At 48.3% G+C, this 17,799-nt stretch overlaps 8 protein-coding genes across 8 annotated transcripts; 4 read left to right on the forward strand and 4 right to left on the reverse strand.

Moving 5' to 3' along the window:
* Positions 1 to 490: 490 nt before the first annotated feature.
* On the forward strand, positions 491 to 2,106 carry egl3 (putative extracellular endoglucanase/cellulase; the record flags this gene model as incomplete). The annotated part of the gene is made up of 4 exons (XM_040794866.1): positions 491 to 829; positions 895 to 959; positions 1,018 to 1,115; positions 1,175 to 2,106. 4 exons carry the CDS (start codon positions 491 to 493, stop codon positions 2,104 to 2,106), a joined length of 1,434 nt encoding a protein of 477 aa, XP_040652543.1.
* A 1,231-nt stretch (positions 2,107 to 3,337) lies between these two features.
* PGRI_071530 (cytochrome P450) lies at positions 3,338 to 4,958 on the reverse strand (the record flags this gene model as incomplete). The annotated part of the gene is made up of 2 exons (XM_040794867.1): positions 3,338 to 4,498; positions 4,554 to 4,958. 2 exons carry the CDS (start codon positions 4,956 to 4,958, stop codon positions 3,338 to 3,340), a joined length of 1,566 nt encoding a protein of 521 aa, XP_040652544.1.
* Positions 4,959 to 5,579: 621 nt separating this feature from the next.
* On the forward strand, positions 5,580 to 7,220 carry PGRI_071540 (uncharacterized protein; the record flags this gene model as incomplete). Its single annotated transcript, XM_040794868.1, has 3 exons — positions 5,580 to 5,855; positions 5,905 to 7,060; positions 7,117 to 7,220. The coding sequence occupies 3 exons, from the start codon at positions 5,580 to 5,582 to the stop codon at positions 7,218 to 7,220; spliced, it is 1,536 nt and encodes a 511-aa protein (XP_040652545.1).
* Positions 7,221 to 7,441: 221 nt separating this feature from the next.
* On the reverse strand, positions 7,442 to 7,984 carry PGRI_071550 (uncharacterized protein; the record flags this gene model as incomplete). Its single annotated transcript, XM_040794869.1, has 3 exons — positions 7,442 to 7,586; positions 7,719 to 7,777; positions 7,847 to 7,984. 3 exons carry the CDS (start codon positions 7,982 to 7,984, stop codon positions 7,442 to 7,444), a joined length of 342 nt encoding a protein of 113 aa, XP_040652546.1.
* Positions 7,985 to 8,630: 646 nt separating this feature from the next.
* On the reverse strand, positions 8,631 to 10,203 carry PGRI_071560 (alpha-hydroxy acid oxidase; the record flags this gene model as incomplete). The annotated part of the gene is made up of 9 exons (XM_040794870.1): positions 8,631 to 8,706; positions 8,766 to 8,842; positions 8,893 to 9,146; positions 9,209 to 9,283; positions 9,351 to 9,503; positions 9,570 to 9,804; positions 9,868 to 9,970; positions 10,023 to 10,056; positions 10,110 to 10,203. 9 exons carry the CDS (start codon positions 10,201 to 10,203, stop codon positions 8,631 to 8,633), a joined length of 1,101 nt encoding a protein of 366 aa, XP_040652547.1.
* Positions 10,204 to 11,327: 1,124 nt separating this feature from the next.
* Positions 11,328 to 13,314, forward strand: PGRI_071570 (uncharacterized protein; the record flags this gene model as incomplete). Its single annotated transcript, XM_040794871.1, has 2 exons — positions 11,328 to 12,224; positions 12,277 to 13,314. 2 exons carry the CDS (start codon positions 11,328 to 11,330, stop codon positions 13,312 to 13,314), a joined length of 1,935 nt encoding a protein of 644 aa, XP_040652548.1.
* A 153-nt stretch (positions 13,315 to 13,467) lies between these two features.
* Positions 13,468 to 14,358, reverse strand: PGRI_071580 (dihydrodipicolinate synthase family protein; the record flags this gene model as incomplete). Its single annotated transcript, XM_040794872.1, has 1 exon — positions 13,468 to 14,358. The coding sequence occupies one exon, from the start codon at positions 14,356 to 14,358 to the stop codon at positions 13,468 to 13,470; it is 891 nt and encodes a 296-aa protein (XP_040652549.1).
* Positions 14,359 to 15,247: 889 nt separating this feature from the next.
* On the forward strand, positions 15,248 to 16,856 carry PGRI_071590 (aldehyde dehydrogenase ALDH; the record flags this gene model as incomplete). The annotated part of the gene is made up of 3 exons (XM_040794873.1): positions 15,248 to 15,372; positions 15,423 to 15,622; positions 15,673 to 16,856. 3 exons carry the CDS (start codon positions 15,248 to 15,250, stop codon positions 16,854 to 16,856), a joined length of 1,509 nt encoding a protein of 502 aa, XP_040652550.1.
* Positions 16,857 to 17,799: the final 943 nt, after the last annotated feature.

Here is a 17,799-nt window from a genome sequence, read left to right on the forward strand (position 1 = left end):
ATGGAACCAGGTCTTGACTAACAATCTCCGATAGATTGGGTTTACTATGGATAGCAATTCGTCTTTACACACTTCCGGACCATTCATGATTGCTCGCGCTTGAACTAGTGGCCTTTGAGCATTTTGGCTATTTAACCGGCCATTTCGGTGGAGAGACCCGCCGTCTAGAAGAGACATCTCCTACGACCATCAGGGTTAGCGTTTCCGGTATACCGGTAATAATTAAGCCGATAGAGTGGTAAGAAAGGTCTCGAATAATGAATCCACTGTGTCTAGGATTGCCTGTTGGTCCACTCCAAGTGCCATTTGATGCCTCTAATCCAGGGTGTGGCTATATAATAGACCTCCCGCAGGCCTGTCTCTTACTTTGTACATTACATTCATTCACATTCATTCCAAATTCAAGACTGGTTTCTTGATTTCCATTCTTTTCCTTCTATCACATTCTTTATCGTCAAACTTGACACCCACTCTCTTTTTAAATTTCACTATGAAGTTCACCAACATTGTTCTGGCTGCCAGCGCCGCTACTGTGGCCTGCGCATACCCCCGAGGACGGGAAGCTGTTCCCAACAAGCAGACTGCTGAGATCAAGAAGCGTGCCAATGGATTCACTTGGGTCGGTGTGAGCGAGTCCGGTGCCGAGTTCGCCCCTGGCAGCCTTCCCGGTACTCTGGAAAAGGACTACACTTGGCCCAAGACCTCCCAGATTAAGATTCTGAGAGATGCCGGCATGAACATCTTCCGTGTCCCCTTCTTGATGGAGCGCCTGGTGCCCTCCAGCATGACCGGTGCCCCGGATGCGACTTACATGGCCGCCCTCAAGTCTGTACGTGATATGTATTTTGTGGCTGTCGATTATCCTTCAAGCTCTAACATGTACCCGTTCTTTAGACTGTCAAGTTTATTACCGACAGCGGTGCCTATGCCGTCATTGATCCCCACAACTACGGAAGATAGTAAGTGCAACAAAATTGCAGGTGCCAATTGTTATTGATATTAACGCTACATCTACAGCGGTGGCAACATCATCACCTCGACCTCCGATTTCAAGGCCTTCTGGAAGACAGTTGCTAAGGAGTTCGTCTCCAACGAGAAGGTCGTCTTCGATACCAGTAAGCCACCCATGGTCAAACGCACACCATGAAATCTTCCGCTAATATCATCTCCTTAGACAACGAGTACCACGATCTTGACCAGACCCTCGTCCTGGACCTGAACCAGGCCGCCATTGATGCTATCCGTGCCGCTGGCGCCACCAGCCAGTACATCTTCGTCGAGGGCAACTCTTGGAGCGGCGCCCACTCCTGGACCGCCAACAACGACAACCTCAAGGCTCTTACCGACTCCGAGGACAAGATAGTCTACGAGATGCACCAGTACCTTGACGGCGACAGCTCCGGAACCTCCCCATCCTGCGTCAGCGCTACCATCGGCAAGGAGCGTCTCGAGTCCGCCACCGCCTGGTTGAAGAAGAACCACAAGAAGGGCTTCATCGGCGAGTTCGCCGGTGGTGTCAACAGCGTCTGCGAGTCTGCCGTTGAGGGCATGCTCTCCTACATGTCCGAGAACAGCGACGTCTGGACCGGCGCCGAGTGGTGGGCTGCCGGTCCCTGGTGGAAGTCTTACATGTACAACTTGGAGCCCGCTGATGGCCCTGCTTACGCCACCTACCTCCCCATCCTCGAGAAGTACTTCGTCGATGGCAAAGCCGCACCCCCGGCCGAAGTTTCTTCATCCACCAAGACCACCTCCACTGTCCAGACCTCCACCACCACCATTGCCGACGTTAAGGTCACTACCACCACCAAGCCCAATGTCCAGGTCCCCAGCGCTACCTCCAGCTCCACCACCACCGCTGCCGCTGAGACTACTACTACTGCCGCTGTCGGCAAGGTTCCCACTACCACTGCTGCCCCTACTACCCTCGTCACTGCCACAACCAATGCTCAAGTATCTACCTGCACCCCACCTGCCTCTACTGAGAACATTGCTAAGCAATACTACCAGTGCGGCGGCATCAACTGGACCGGCCCCACTGTCTGTGAGACTGGAACCACCTGCGTTAAGCAGAACCCTTACTACTCCCAGTGCCTTAGCGCCTAAGTAGTTGATCTCATATGGATCAAGGCAAAAGGGGAGACTTTTTTGATTGGTGGATTGGTGTGAGCGTTTTCTTTCAGTGTTGACTATTATCTACACTACTTTTTATACATTACTTTCTTCTCGATCTAGTTCGATCTATATAAATTTCAATTTGAATGTGCTCCAAATACTTTGTGCTACTCTATAGGCCTCATAATCATAGTTTAAACCCAGTTTTATATCTTATTAGAAACGGTAATTTCTGCATGATGTTTGGTGTCGAATTCTGATTTTCCCAGTGAATGTGAGCCCATGACGAAAAGACAGAATGCAACTGCCTCTGATTTGATGAAACATGTGCCTACGTACAGGTTTCATTTCTATGGGCGTAACCCCCAGTCTGACATCTACTTGAAACCGATGGATACCACAAGATAACATAAGCACGGCCTTAAAAGACTCCCTGAATCCTAAATGACCTACTATAATGCAGTGGCCCAATTAGGAAAGCGGTTCCATATAGGACATGTTAAGGCCCCAACGCACAAGTTCATCCTAGTGTGGTGGGGAGAGGAGGGGGAGAGGGTTCTCATATCTACTCTACTAGGCCACTGGTATTTGTAGGGGTGGACTTGTGCACACTCTCTTTTTTGCTTAACGTGAAGAAATTGGCCCTGTGGGGTCTTTTCAGTGGTCTTCTCATTTATTCCGTTAAGACATCTTCATGATGGTTCCTCCTTTCAGTTGTATAGGTTTTGCTATTTATAATCTTTGGAGATATATTATTTAGTTGCTAGCTTTACAGGGGGTATACCCTGTTCCTTCATATATTCCACAATATATCTCTCCTTCATCTTTCCGCATGCTCAGCAACACTTTTATTTTTCCATGATTCACCCCATATTGGTAATATGAAGTCAAAGGCGATTGTATAGGTTAAGCCTCTTGTTATTTCTTTTGTCGTCTACCTGTAAAGCTGGGAGGGTGTATATATATTAAAGGTATCTGGACGGAATATGTGAGAGGACCACTGAGAACTACAAGACCAAATATTCTTATATCCATAACTAAGTAAATATGTCATTATCATCATAACTCTGCTAGGAACAAACCGACCTAAATCCAAAGCACTGAAGCAGATCTCAGTAACGTAACTGGGGAACCCCCAGACCCCAAAGAACAGCAGAAAGATAATACAAGCATTGAAAAGAAGACCCATACAGGAACAAATCCAAAGACAACCTATAAAACCTCAAGCATCCTCAGCCTGGTGCAAGCGCACAGTAACCAGATCAGCAGGCGCACTAGTCAAAGTAAGACCGTACCGAATCTTCTGATCGGGATAAACATCCTCAATCTTATCAAAGCGCTGCAAAAGTCGCACAATAACATATCCAGCCTCAGTAAGTGCAAACTGCTGCCCGATACAAATCCGCGGCCCACCATTGAAGGGGATATACTCCCATCCAGCTCTACGGTCTACCCAGCGCTCAGGCTTGAACTCGTCCGCGTCAGGGCCCCACAAGTCTTTGCGGCGCTGCATAACGTGCGTAGTGTAGATCACTGACTGGCCCTTGCGGACGTAGACGGGGTCTTGACCATCTGGACCGCCGCCGCGCGGGATGGTCGTGTCGCGGACTGCGTTGCGACGGTTGAAGGGGACCACTGGGTACAGACGGAGGACTTCGTTCATCACGTACTGCAGATACTGGCAGGATTTCATGGTGGCGAAGGTGATGTTCTGGGGGTTTGAGTAGGTTCCGAAGTTTGAGATAATTGTTTCGCGGAGTTTAGTGAAGACTTCTGGGTGGCGGGCGAGCATGAGGGTTGTCCAGCTTAGGAGCGATGCTGTTGTGTCGCGGCCGGCGAGGAGGATGTTGAGGAGTTGCGAGCGGAGCTCGATTGGGTCGCGGGTCACTTCAAGGAGTGCTTCAAGGAAGACGTAGGAGGATTTTCCGTCGGGGGAGGCTTTCTTTTCAGACTGGGAGGCTGCCAGTGCGTTTGAGACGACTTTGTCGACGAAGGAGTGCACTTGCTTATCTGAGAACTTGGTTTCCTTGTTCTCAGCGAGGAAGGCAAGTTTCTCGAAGCGGCTTCGCTGCGCGCAGACCCACTGGGACTTGTCGAAGTAGGCGGCGAATGAGTCTTCAGGTCTGTGTAGGCCGTTCAGAGCGCCGAGTTGACTCTCGACGCTTTCACCAAATAGGAATTCTGTGGCGGAGTCGATGGTCAAGCGGAAGAAGATGGACTGGATGTCGGTTGTGGCAGTCCATCCGTTGGCCGCAACGGGTAGAGCTTGCATGGCCTTTTGTACGTGTTCCTCTTCCAATTCCAATTGGCTGATCTGCTCGCGGGTGAACTGAGGTCGAAGTAGGCCGCGGGAACGACTCCATTCCTCTCCATCGGCGGTGAACTATAAACGGTCAATACCTAACTTGGAGACAGGGGCTAAATATGGAGCGACTCACAATACCAGTGCCTAGAAGCGGATGCATGCTCATCCGACGGACGGTACCAAGCTCGAAGTCCTTGAACTGGGTAGCTAAGACAGCCTGTATGTTCCTGGGATCTACTGTAAAGATATGCGTCCGGCCGAGATTCTTGATTGCAAAAGTGGTGGTATATCGTTTCTCCTGATCACTGATGACCTTAACGCGCTTTTCGGCTAACTCAGGTACCAGTTTGGCCTTGTCTGCCGCCAGGGACTGTTTCAGGTTGTCAATTCCAAAAGGATCCTTGCACGGGTACATTGGCACACTGCCACAGCCCATACGTTTCGCATTGCGTGAGTGTTGCCATGAGTTGAATATCATACGGATGACCTGCAGCACAAGGGCTGCGGCCGCAAAACCGAATACGAAAGACATAGCCATGATTGTTAGAGAGGAGAATTTATGTGCAGGAATCAAGTTGACTTTATATAATAAGTAACCTCGGGTCGAAGCGATAGTGGGGAAAAGCTCCGTAACAAGGATTAGGCATGATCGTCATTCAGCCAAAGACCAATAGCCAATAATAACTTTAGTGGATGTCATATTCGATCGGCAGTTCGGATTTCACACTCTATGCAATTTCTTGTCCGATCTGTATCTCGGAGCTGTTACTTGGTGTGTGTTGGAACCCGAAGCGTCGGGGTTTATGAAGAATATTTCCATATAGGGATAATCTCCCTTTTTCCTCTTTGAATGCATCGCCCGACAAGGTCCAAGCGGGGTGTCACGAGAAGAATAAAATAAACCGTTTGTTGTGTGACTTCAATATTAAGCAGGATATTTCATAATTTCATAATTTCATAATTTCATATGAAGATTTAAATATCTGCAGAGCAGTGGGGAAGATCCCTGTCGCATTAGCGTTGACTTGGCCGAGGTTCTCACCTGCGCCTGCAGATTATTTGATGAGGTGATCAATTATCTCCGAGGTATTAACCTCAACCTCACATCAACTCCAATCTCCCTAATAATTTTTTTAACTATTTCAGCTCAAAACTGAATATGCAGGGACCCGGGAATTCCCCTATGTTATTGGATATGCTATCGGCAAGATCCTACCTGGAACTGTCACAAGAAGACGTATCAACTTTGTCCAGAGAATTAAGCCCCGAGATCAAAGCCGAGTCAGATCGCCATCTAAGGCCCCGAAAGGGACCTGCATCCCAAGCTCCGGGGATCCCCGACCGAGTCGATAGAAACTCGGCTGCCCCGGATCGTCCCGTGCGGAAAAGAGGCCGACCGAGATTGGATACAGCCAAAGATGCCACTGCCATTGAGGTAGATCTCGGCCCACCTGAAATAGAAACATTGTTAACCCGCTCCACAGGAACGCCGTCTGCAGATCCGACGGGCGCAACGCACCTATCGTCTTAAAAAGGAGAATACCATCCAGGCTCTCAGGTCTCGCGTCAATATACTAGAGCAGACACTAGAGAATGTATCAGATATCCTCAGTGGAGCCCACTACATCGACCACCCCAACGGCGATTCGACTGTTCAGCCAAGCGTGGACTACCTCGCTCGCACACGAGAACTCATTCTAGCTGAAATAAATAAGACGCGATTTCCCTCAAACGATGATGATCTCCAACTCGAGCAGACAAATGGCACACCCGGGGACAGTAACAAATTCGGCTACGAAGTGTCGCACACGCGACCTCAGGAGAAGAACTCCATCGGCTCCTCTCCATACTCCCGATACACCCGAGCCCGCTCCCCATCCCCATTAATAAACCGTATCCTCCCAACAGCAACAATCTACACCTACAGCCACCAAGAATCCAACCTCTCCCGCCGCCTCCACAGATTCAGCCTCGAGCACATCTACCGCTGGCTAACCGACCCACGTACCGAGCCCGCCTTCTTAGGCCGCGTGTTCGGACTAGTCCCCTGCATTCACGATATGCCTGGCATAAGACGCAGTTTCCGGCGCACGCTGCAATCCGAGATCGGGAGCCAACTTGAATTCATTAAAATGCCCTTCTACACGCTCGGCGGGGCAGGGAAGCACTTCCCGCGCGCGGACGTCGATGGAAACCCCGTGGACCCGGAGAACAGCCGGAGACCGGGGAAGATTCTGCGGCGGATGGTGCGAATTATGCAGCGTGGCGGGATCCAGGATTGGGATGAGGATTGGAGTGGGGAGCGGGAGCCTGTTCCTGTTACTTCGGAGGGGTTGGTGGGTGAAGCGCAGGAGAAGATGGGCGAGGAAGAGAGGATTCGTTCGCTTGATCTTGATGGTGAGTGGTTTGATTGTCATGATGTGCAGGGGTATCTGGAGCATCGAGGTCTTGTGCTTGATGGGTCGGCAGTGAGGCTCGGCGTTCCTGAGGCTTTGGTTAAGGATTTGTATGGATTTTCACCGGATCGGTCGACTGTTTCCAGTATCTATGCTTCATCAGATGGGACCACGCCTGCTGATCGCACGGGGTCTGAACCCTCGAGCTCGTCGTATAGTCTGGATGTTGAGTGTTTCTTTGACCGTGAGTTAACCGTCGATAGGTTTCGTCTTTTGTTAATATCACTAACATGGGTCTAGTACTCCTCGCAAACCTTAGAATTCTCGGCCGAGCGCCAGGGTTTCGAGTGTGGGATGTAGATGCCGCATTGCGATCAGCGATCTCCCGTCGCCCTTTTGGCTAGCCCACACAAGACTGACAACTGAACTTTCCTTCCATGGATATAACGACTACTTCACGAGCCACGACAGCCACGACTAGAATGATCATCTACTTATATCAAAGCGAATTAAATCAACCACAAGAATCTGAAAATTGAACTCCATAGCTGGCATTGTTCTGGGGTATAGCGTAGAAAACCAGTATAGCAAAAAAAGGAAGTCCATAAAGTCACATCAAATCGAATCACATCCAAGACCGCCGAGCCCACGCGGTAGACGATGAATCCGGCCTAGGAAGGTTCCAAGAGTTGACCGCAATAAGGTCGAATCGATCGACAGTGTCGTCGCATGAGGGCATCGGCGGCCACATCCTGATCTCATTTGATCGTCTAGCAGCAAATCTCACAGCACTCGAAGCAAGCAATACCGGCGCAACTGGGATAAGTTAGTTTCTTGAAGGTTTTTTTCATTGCGCGCATGACCGAATATGTTGGTCGGCTTGGATCGGGGATAGAACGTACACTCCGCAGCAGATACCACCGCCGCCACCACCGCGCAGCTGCATTTGTTCCTGACTGGTCTAAATGCGATAGAAGTTAGTTTTTATTTTGGAAATATGAGTTTATTTTTCCATAGGTTATCAACATACCGGCTGCTCAGAGATGACATTTTGGTTTGTTGAAGGGGCAGCGGGGCTGGTGGGCTGCGTGTTGACGGTGTTGGCGTTCCAGCCGTCAGTGGCGGGCTCGTTAGCCGGGGCGGATTTGAAGAAGTTGAAGTTGAACATTATGGTAGTTGGTCTATGTGTATAGGGTTGTATAATGTGGAAGTTGGGTAAGGTATATTTATGTTAAGAGAACAAAGGAAATGTAAGAAGAGAGAAAACAGAAAGAGAGAACAGGCCAGTATATGTACTTTTCTCAACAATGTGGAGGATCGGCTGAAAAATAAGCAAAATGAGTAAATAAAACAACTAGCGCCCGAAGGAGATTACACGCCCATGCTAATGTGGAAGTACATAACGTTGCTAAGTATAGACGTAATTAGAATGATGCTGCCTGGACCCCGACAGTGAGGCTTTGCAGTCTACGGTGGAGTTCTATGGTACCCTAATGCTTGTTTATTCTATATTTATTTCTAGAACTGTGGCTATGTGCAGTAGATACGTAAATATCTGTGAATTGCACCGCAATCTTAGAGTTTATCTCCAGGAAATCCATGGAACCGTGAATATCGAGAACCTTGGGAAATCAGCTGGACAGCCCTTCAGCCCTGTAGGTTGCCAAGATCTTGGCAAACGGCTTGTATTGAATGTGTAATCGTATTGTGGCTGACATTTTGTGCAGATGACGTACGTACTGGTATAGTATCTTCCTTCACAAAATGTTGGGAAAGAGCGCGTATGTTTATAACCCCTGAAAAATATCAAACACTTAGAGTTTCGAGAGGATCCCGTCTGGCTGCAAAACAGAAAGATAACTTTTTTGAATGTCGCCGATCGTCCGGCACCTGCTTCCGATTAGAAAATTTTGTTATTATTATTTTTTTTTTTTGCAAAGAGCACTTACCCAGCCAATGCCATGGTGATCCGCAGTTCTTGGCGGAGAATTCGAATCGCTAATTCAACACCCTCTTGTCCGTTATACTGTACTTCGGTTAGTCAAAAAAATAACACAAACAGAAGCAAACACATACAGCCAACCCCCAGAACGGAATCCTTCCGATAAAACAGAAGCTAGCACCCAAAGCCAAAGCCTTGAAGATATCCGAGCCTCGTCGAATGCCTCCATCCACCGCAATCGGAATTCGATTCTTGGCTACTGGGGCACAGGCCCGCAGCGCATCCACTGTCGACGGCATGCCGTCTAGTTGCCGCCCACCATGGTTCGAAATGACCACGCCGTCAATGCCGTATTTGATGGCCAGTTCTATATCCTCGGGAGAAGTTACTGTACAACTGTCAGTGGGACTGGATATGCTTTACTTGGATCACTTAATAGCACAAACATACCACCCTTAAGCCAGATCTTCAGAGATGTGTGCTGTCTTAACCAAGGAATCGTGTTCTCCCAGTCCAAACTAGGGTCTGTAAAACATCAGTATGTCCATCACCTCACACCAACTTCACAGATCAGCTTCGCTACAAGACATACCGTACTCAGTGCGGTTCGAGTGATCCCCTCCGTGGCTAAGGATATTCGGCCACGACATGTCATCTGGAATGGTATACTCGTTCCGGTATTCGTTAATGCGCTTGCCTAACACAGGTACATCAACAGATAGGAACAACGCCTTGTATCCGGCCTCTAAAAAAGGTTAGCTCAACCGAGTCAATGAAGCTATGGAAAAAAAGCATTCAAGACACGACATACTCTCCGCCCGTTCCAGCAATTGAAGCGTAATCGCCCGATCTCTCAGTACACACATCTGCATCACATATGGATTACCGGTGCCTTGTGCAGCGACGTCTTCAAGCGGATAATTCGAGTACGAGGACAGGCCCATGCAGAGGCCGAATTTTGCGGCTGCGCGCGATGTTGCGAGCTCGCCATCTGGGTGGGCGAGTTTCATTGATGCGGCGGGGCTGAAGCCGAATGGCAGTGAGACCTGTGATTTCATTACAGTTAGTACTATTTCATTACTTGGTCGGGAAGGTGAAGAATAACATACCTTGGTGCCGAGGAACTCGGTCTCTGTATTGATCTTGTCGACGTTGATCAAGATCCGGGGACGGATCTTGTAGCGGTCGAAGGCTGTTTCGTTCTCGTTGAGACTAGACAAATGTTAGAGATATGGACGAGTTGCTACCATTTGAGACTTCATACGTGATTAGATCCATAGATCCTCCATTGTAGTAGTCTATTCGAGATCAGCGCTGGCACAATAAATCGCTATGAAGTGATGGTACTCACCTCTGACCATAGGAGCCAGCCGGCTACTCCCCATTTTCTTGAGGTCAGCAATGCAGCACACATCTTTGTGAAGAGTCTCTCCGCGGTGAGCCATTGTGCACGTTGGGATGTGATTATAGAACTTGTATAAGAAAAATGGATAGAGTAAGGCGACGAGGGAACAGTTCAAATAAGAAGGATTATTGACCACCTCTCCCCTTCCGAGGTCATCTTAATTGCCGGATCGAGATACACATAGCGAGCTTCTCTTTGCTATAGATGGGGGTTGTGGGGTTACTGTCCTAATCGCAGTAGAGATCATCGGAGTCGCTTGCCAGATTGAGATTCTATGGACGGTGTCACGGGGCAAAGGATAGTTAATCACACGGACCTTATGCCAATTTATTAGTTACGAATGATATAAATATAGTGCCAGGATATCTATACAACAGCGTCGAGGATATTGCGTGTGGCCGAGCCAAGTGTATAGCCATAGAGCGCTTATGCAGCTCAGGCTCAGGATACTCTGCTCTAGATATCTGGAGCGGACGTATCAATCTTGGTTACCATCAACGGACACTTCTGATCTCAACGGTGTCAATGGAGTCCACGATATTATTCACTACGGGGTAGAACCATTGGGGCAAACGGGGGTTTGAATCGCTCTATTTTCAACCTAACCGCCAAGATTCTGTTTTGGTTATCCACTCCAATCAGTCTGGAATGAAATTGTACTCAAATATGAACGAAAGAAGAAAGACATTAGGGTTTGGGAGCGCAGGTGATTCCGAGGAGATAGCCGATAAGGGATCCCATTCAGGAAGGTGATTCCGATATTTGGCGGGGGTGGCCATAATTTCGACTTTCGACTTTCTACCTTCTAATACGGAAATAAGGTAGCAATAAGCTCCCTTTTTAAATTAGATCTATATATAAATCGGAGAATGGTGACGCCTAAGCGATCAAGACCTCGCCGATCCCATGTTCTGGGAGGGTGTAATAACTGCAGAAAACGACATGTCAAATGCGACCAGATTCGTCCCGTTTGCCTTAAATGCCAGGACATAGGCGCGGCATGCGAGGGATATTCGGATCAGGTCTTGTGGGATAGCGAGAAGCCCGAGAATACCCGTGTATCTCGTGGGACTCGTCGCTATCTTTATTCAGGTACATGGCCTTGCATGAGACACATTGGACCTTTTGATATTAACCTATATTCTAGAACAATATAGACTTTCTATGAGCACTGCACTGGAGTCTGATCTTGTATCAGGTTCTATTGACGCGTCGCTGGCAGAAGTTGACTCAAGACTGCGAGACCCTGAACGGTCGCTAGATGGTGACATTGTCATCGGACCATTTGCTGTTCTCGATTTCTCTTCAGCGCAGGAACCCCCAGAGCAAGAATTGGGACACGAAGCCGAGCCCGTCGAGTCTAATATAAACTCTGTAGTTGAGGAATCTGAGATAGTGGCTCCTGAGAAACTGCAAGAGCCTACTCCAATATTTGATTCACTGTCTCATATTGATGACTTCCTCCATTGGTCGGATCTATTGAGCTTTGGCCCGGAACAGACAGAGTTCGCAACACACGGTGCTTTGAGCACGCCGAACGATTTATTATTTGATATGAGCCAAGAGATGGGGTTGTTACCCGTTGACTCAAACCACAGCGATGATATATTGCAAACTTTCACAGAACAGCCACCAGCAGAGCTTATGTCTGCTGATATGGATTGCCTTAAAGATGCTCCGACCCTGCTTAGACATTTCCAGGATGTTGTCATCCCACACATAATGGCTATTCCCTGTCGACAAAAGTCACCCTGGAAGATTTTGAATGTGCCGGCGGCGGTCGTTACATATAGCGACTCGACCTTCCTTGGAACGGAAAGGGTCAGCCACGCCAAACTTGCAAATTTGTATGGCTTACTCGCCTGCTCTGCTATTCATCTTGTTTTGAATCCCTCAACAATATCGACGAAGTCGCCTGAGTATTGGTGGAGGGTTGCCAATCACGCATATCTGCAAGCCAAGGACCATATGCAAACATCTCTGCATTCAGAAACACAGGGGTTGAAGAAGGCAAAATATAAAGATCAGCTGATGGCTGTATGCATTCTCATACAGTACACAGTGAGTTCTCTATTTGACGTTAATTCCATTGAATGACTCTTAACTTTCATAGATCATGTCCGGACAACAACAACACGCCCGATGTTTTATGATTGATGCAGAGCGGCTACTACGTCTTCGAGGACTTTCAAAGACCCGAATCTCGAAAAAGGCACGGCTTTTGCATCACGTCTACACCTGGCTAAGAATAGTTGGCGAGAGCACATTCGTTCTCCATGAAGAGACCCCCTCTCCCTCCTCCTTTGAAACACTTGGTTCTCGATTTCAGTCACGATTCACACCAAACTCAGAAACAATGGGGAACACTGAGCCAAATCCTCGACTAGACGATTTCCTCCGCCTAGAACAAAATTCAGATAGTGATCTGAACATCGATGAACGCAAGGACCAAGCTTCAGGACTTCATGATATCCACCTACAGGACTCACGAAGTTATCCTGAAACATTATACAAGCAAATCTATGGCATCCCAGAAACCTGGCTTAGCCTTGTCTCGCAAACAACGAGACTAGCCAACGTCTTGGAGACGTTCCGTATTGCCCGTGAGGCAGGTCAGACCATGAACCTCGAAGCATGGGAAACACTGCAGCGACGTAGCACACGCCTGGAAAACATGATTTGCTCTTTCAGCCTAGGCCGAACAAGAGCCGGAGCCCTGGAGCTCCACGCCGATTCAAAACCGCACGGTCATATGGTGGAGGCACTGAATGCAGCTTTAGTTATTTTCTTTTACAGACGAATCCGAAAGACACATCCTGCTGCCCTGCAGGGTCATGTGGACAGTGTTATTACAGCGCTTCAGGCGTGTAGTGCGACACTTACACAAGATGACCCCACAGGACCTGGAACGGCATGGCCGTTGTTTATTGCAGGATGTGAAGCAATGTCAGCTGCGAGGCGAGAGGCGATCATGAACATGGTAGATAGGGCGAGCTCAGTGTGCGGTTTTGCTGCGTTTGGGACGGCTAGAAATATCATCCTCGAAGTATGGCGCAAGCAGGATGAGCATATGACTGCAAACAGGGGTGAATCAATGCCGTCATGGGTTGATGTTGTGAAGCAAGGACAGATATGGCCCTTGTTTTGTTGATCTGGCTCTCTATCCTTGTCATCATTATATTCTACATTTTGTATCATGCATTTTCATAGCGCAGGGAAAGGGATGGTCTCTAAGGTTATATATTCTTATATCGACATTCAATCATTCAAACATGTCCAAAATCAAATCCGCCACAGAAAGAAACTAAACAGTCTTAACCCCAGCATTCTGCAATAGTTGCTTAAGCTCCGCCGTCAACTTCGGGTTAAGAAGAGCAAAAGGCTTGCGCAAGCCACCAGTGGGCTGCCCAATTAACTCAACACCAGTCTTAACAGCAGCCGCATAGCTATTCGACTCGAGGAAATTGCAAATAGGCCAAGCCTTAGCCCAAAGCTCACGCCCGCGCTTCAAATCGCCCTTAACAGAAACGGCCTCGTGAAGCTCAACCGCCAACTCAGGAATAATATTCGCCGCACCCCAGATACCACCAGGCGCACCAGCAGCAAGACCATAGAAAGTTAAAGTATCCCACCCATTGAATGAGGTAATCTGATCCGACAGGCCAAAGATAAGCTCCGTCAGCGCGGTGGCATTACCAGAAGTATCCTTTAGATACTTGACGCCGACCTTAGACAGACCCGCGATTTCGGCGGGGGACAGGGTCATCCCGGATGCAGCAGGGATATTATAGAAGACGATTGGCAGGCCGGAGGCAGTGTGGATCTCGGAGAGCAACTCGTGCAGCTGTTCCAGGTTGAGCGGGTCATAGAAGGGAGGCACGACCATTATAGCTGCGGCACCTGCTTGAGAGGCGTGAACGGAGAGCTCGATCGCCTCTGCGGATGAGAGGCTGCCTGTGCCTGCGACGACGGGAACACGGCCAGCGGCGAACTTCACGCAGAGCTCTGTTAGCTGCTTGCGCTCGGCGGTCGTCATTGTGGTGAATTCGCCTGTGCTGCCGCCTGGAACGAGACCGTGCACGCCTGCTGTGATCAAGTGCTCGATGTGTGCTTGGAGACGGGATTCGTCAATTGCAGTATTGTCGTCTGTGAAGGGGGTGATCAAGGCCACCATGATTCCATGGAGGGAGGCCATTTTGAAGGTTTTATAGAGGTATAAAATATAGAGTGAGAGAGAGGGATGCTTTGGTTGTTTGGTTGGGAAATGTGGTGAATATGTAGAGATGGATGAAGTGATCGTGATCTAGATATAGTTCGATCTGTTATGGAGTCTCTTACTATTTCTATATTGATGTTTGTATTCATTCCGAGATGTTGAGGAATGACCTTCCTTTTCGGGATCAGTTTCCTATTTAGGATGCATTATCATGATCAGATAATCTCTCTCTAACTTTTTTCCCATTCTAATATCGTGTTCTTTCAATTGGAAGTCTACTCCGCAGGCATATAGTGGGGACTGACTGTTGATGCTCAGCTAGGACTCATCTTCTTTCTGTGGAGGAGACCTGAACCTGAGTGACATCCACCATATACGATACGCTTCGTCGCTTTTCCGCTCTGTTGAACTGCGCTAGTTTGTTTCTTTTATCCTTTCTGCGGTTAATGTAGATTGTATAGCATATTCAGTTTTTGCGTCATATATCTTTAGCTAAACAGAGCTTGGAAGAAAAACCCCTGCAAGCGACACGTTAGGGCTGAGCACGTGGAAAAAAGGTAAGCTCGCACCTTAATCCGACATGACCCCGACAGAGTCCCAAGAGCTGTGACGTATACTGACTGATTAGGTAACCAGAAACATTTTGTTTACGTGAATTAATTGGTTGCGAATAAATCGAGGACATTAAGATTACGATAAATTGAGATATTCTATCAAATTCACTAAATTCACTAACATATGCGGGGAGTATATCGGATAGTATATCGGAAGGACTTGCCTGAAGGGGCTTAACCCCATTGAAGGAATGTCATATATTATGTTGTATACCCCACGCGTCTTGTTCAAAATCCTTGTTAAACTCAACAAAATGGACCTCTTCATTGATATTACCACTCCCAACGGGCACAGCTACAAGCAGCCCACCGGTCTCTTCATTAATAACGAGATTGTACCCGCCACAGGAGGCCAGACTATCACATCTCTTGACCCCGCGTATGTCATTATCAAGATTGCTATGTACACCCCCACTAACAATTGACTAGCACCGACAAGCCCATTGCCACTGTCCAAGCAGCCAGCGTCGAAGATGTTGACCGCGCCGTGAAGGCTGCGAAAGCGGCCCTGGTCCACCCGTCATGGAAATTACTCCCCGCCACAGAGCGGGGCCAGTTAATGGCACGACTCGCGGATCTCATGGAGGAGAACAGACAGTTGTTTGCTTCTATTGAAGCTTGGGATAATGGTATAGTCTGAAAATTACCAAAAAAAAGACAACTTGCTCATTAAATTCAGGAAAACCCTACCACGTCGCCCTTGATGAAGATCTTACCGAGGCAATCTCAACAATCCGCTATTATAGTGGGTGGGCCGATAAGACTTTTGGTCAGACCATTAACACAACTCCCCAAAAATTCGCTTATACAATCCGCCAGCCTATTGGTGTAGTTGGCCAGATCATTCCATGGAACTACCCCCTTTCAATGGCCAGCTGGAAGCTTGGCCCTGCTCTAGCTTGTGGAAACACAGTTGTCCTGAAGCCCGCCGAGCAGACCCCTCTCAGCGCTCTCATTCTCGGTACATTAATCAAGAAGGCTGGATTCCCTCCAGGTGTCGTGAACATTGTCAATGGCTACGGGCGCGAGGCCGGCGCTGCGCTCGCTTCGCACCCATTGATTGATAAGGTCGCATTCACGGGATCAACTATGACCGCTCGGGAAATTATGAAGATGGCTGCTGGCACCCTCAAGAACATCACGCTTGAAACAGGCGGCAAGTCCCCGTTACTGGTTTTCCCAGATGCAGATATGGACCAGGCCGTCAAGTGGTCGCATGGCGGTATTATGTCCAACAAAGGCGAGATCTGTACCGCCACTTCGCGGATCTTCGTGCACCGCGATATTATCGAAGCATTCACTGCTAGTTACAAGACAGCAGTTGAGAGTGTGAAGATCGGCGACCAGTGGGATGAGTCGGTTTTCCATGGGCCGCAGGTGACACGCGCGCAATATGACCGTATCCTCTCCTACTTTGAGATCGCCAAGAGTGAAGGAGCTACTATTCTCACTGGTGGTGCTCCCTACACGCCGACTGAGGAGAAGAATAAGAATGGGTACTTTATCCAACCTACCGTTATTGTGGGTGCGACAGATTCTATGCGCATTGCCCGCGAAGAAGTGTTTGGCCCTGTCGTGGTGATTTTCCCCTTCGATGATGAGGAAGAGGCTATTCGTCGGGCCAATGATACCACTTACGGCCTAGGTGCGGCTGTCTTCACGCGTGATTTGGAGCGTGCTCACCGCGTGGCCGCTGAGATTGAGTCCGGTATGGTCTGGATTAACAGCAGCCAAGACTGTGATCCGCGCATTCCTTTCGGTGGCGTGAAGCAGAGTGGTATTGGGCGTGAGTTGGGAGAGGCAGGCCTGGAGGCATATAGCCAGACTAAGGCGGTTCATGTGAACATGGGGACCAGGCTGTAATGGGTTTATATGACAGAAGTATAGATTTTGCTAATGGAAACGCTACGTTTTATGATACACCTAGTATAGTTATCAATATGATGAGATGAAGAATCAGAATACGGGTGACTGGCTTGTTCAAGAGAAAATATTCGGCGGGTAGATGAATCCATCCTGGAAGTTGAAAGCTGGGTTCTTGAATTAATGAAAAGGTTGGCCTACCTATGTGACCTGCTGTACTAGAGGCACAGTGATGATAAGAGTGAAAGAAAAGACCATAGAAATAAAAGAACATGTGACGAAACTTGGATTTCCGCTCGTCGAACTCTAGATACAATGCTATTCCTTTCCATTGCCAGGCAATTACAGATAGAGAATGTTACCCGTTCAGACGTTGCTATGTACGTCTCATAAAAAATGCAAGTATTACTACGTTAGTTATGCGGATCATAAATGAGAGGAGTCAAAGTTCCTTCCACACACATACCAGTTATGCCCATATTCGCATACTCGACACACCATGGGCATCTCAAGGCGGGCTTTTGTTTCCACGATGAATCCCGGAATAAATTTGAAAGTGACAAGACCACTCTTGCCGACGGTCCTTCAAACCAGGCATTTTTGCTTTGTGTCTATCTTTTAGAAGCATCTGCTGGCAGGAAAAGAGTCTCCTCGCGGTACCGCTCCTCTGTGTACAGCTTTAAGCAAGCGAATGACTGAAACCTTAGTGTCAATACAAGCTTCCAAGTTTCACGCATAAAGATACACTGGAATATGACTTACTGGCTCAATGGGAGGGAAGTCTCGACTTTCGGGGCTGAAGAAGAGCTAATGTCCAAGGATCAGGAAGGATCCAGATCTCAGGCATCTAGGCTGACACATGTCAAATGGAAACTCTAAGTTTATACGAATAAGCAGCCACCAAAAATTAATTAGTCCATTTGACTCACACCTGTGAAAAGTA

Source organism: Penicillium griseofulvum, assembly GCF_001561935.1.
Source record: "Penicillium griseofulvum strain PG3 chromosome Unknown contig_6, whole genome shotgun sequence".
NCBI lineage: Eukaryota > Fungi > Ascomycota > Eurotiomycetes > Eurotiales > Aspergillaceae > Penicillium > Penicillium griseofulvum.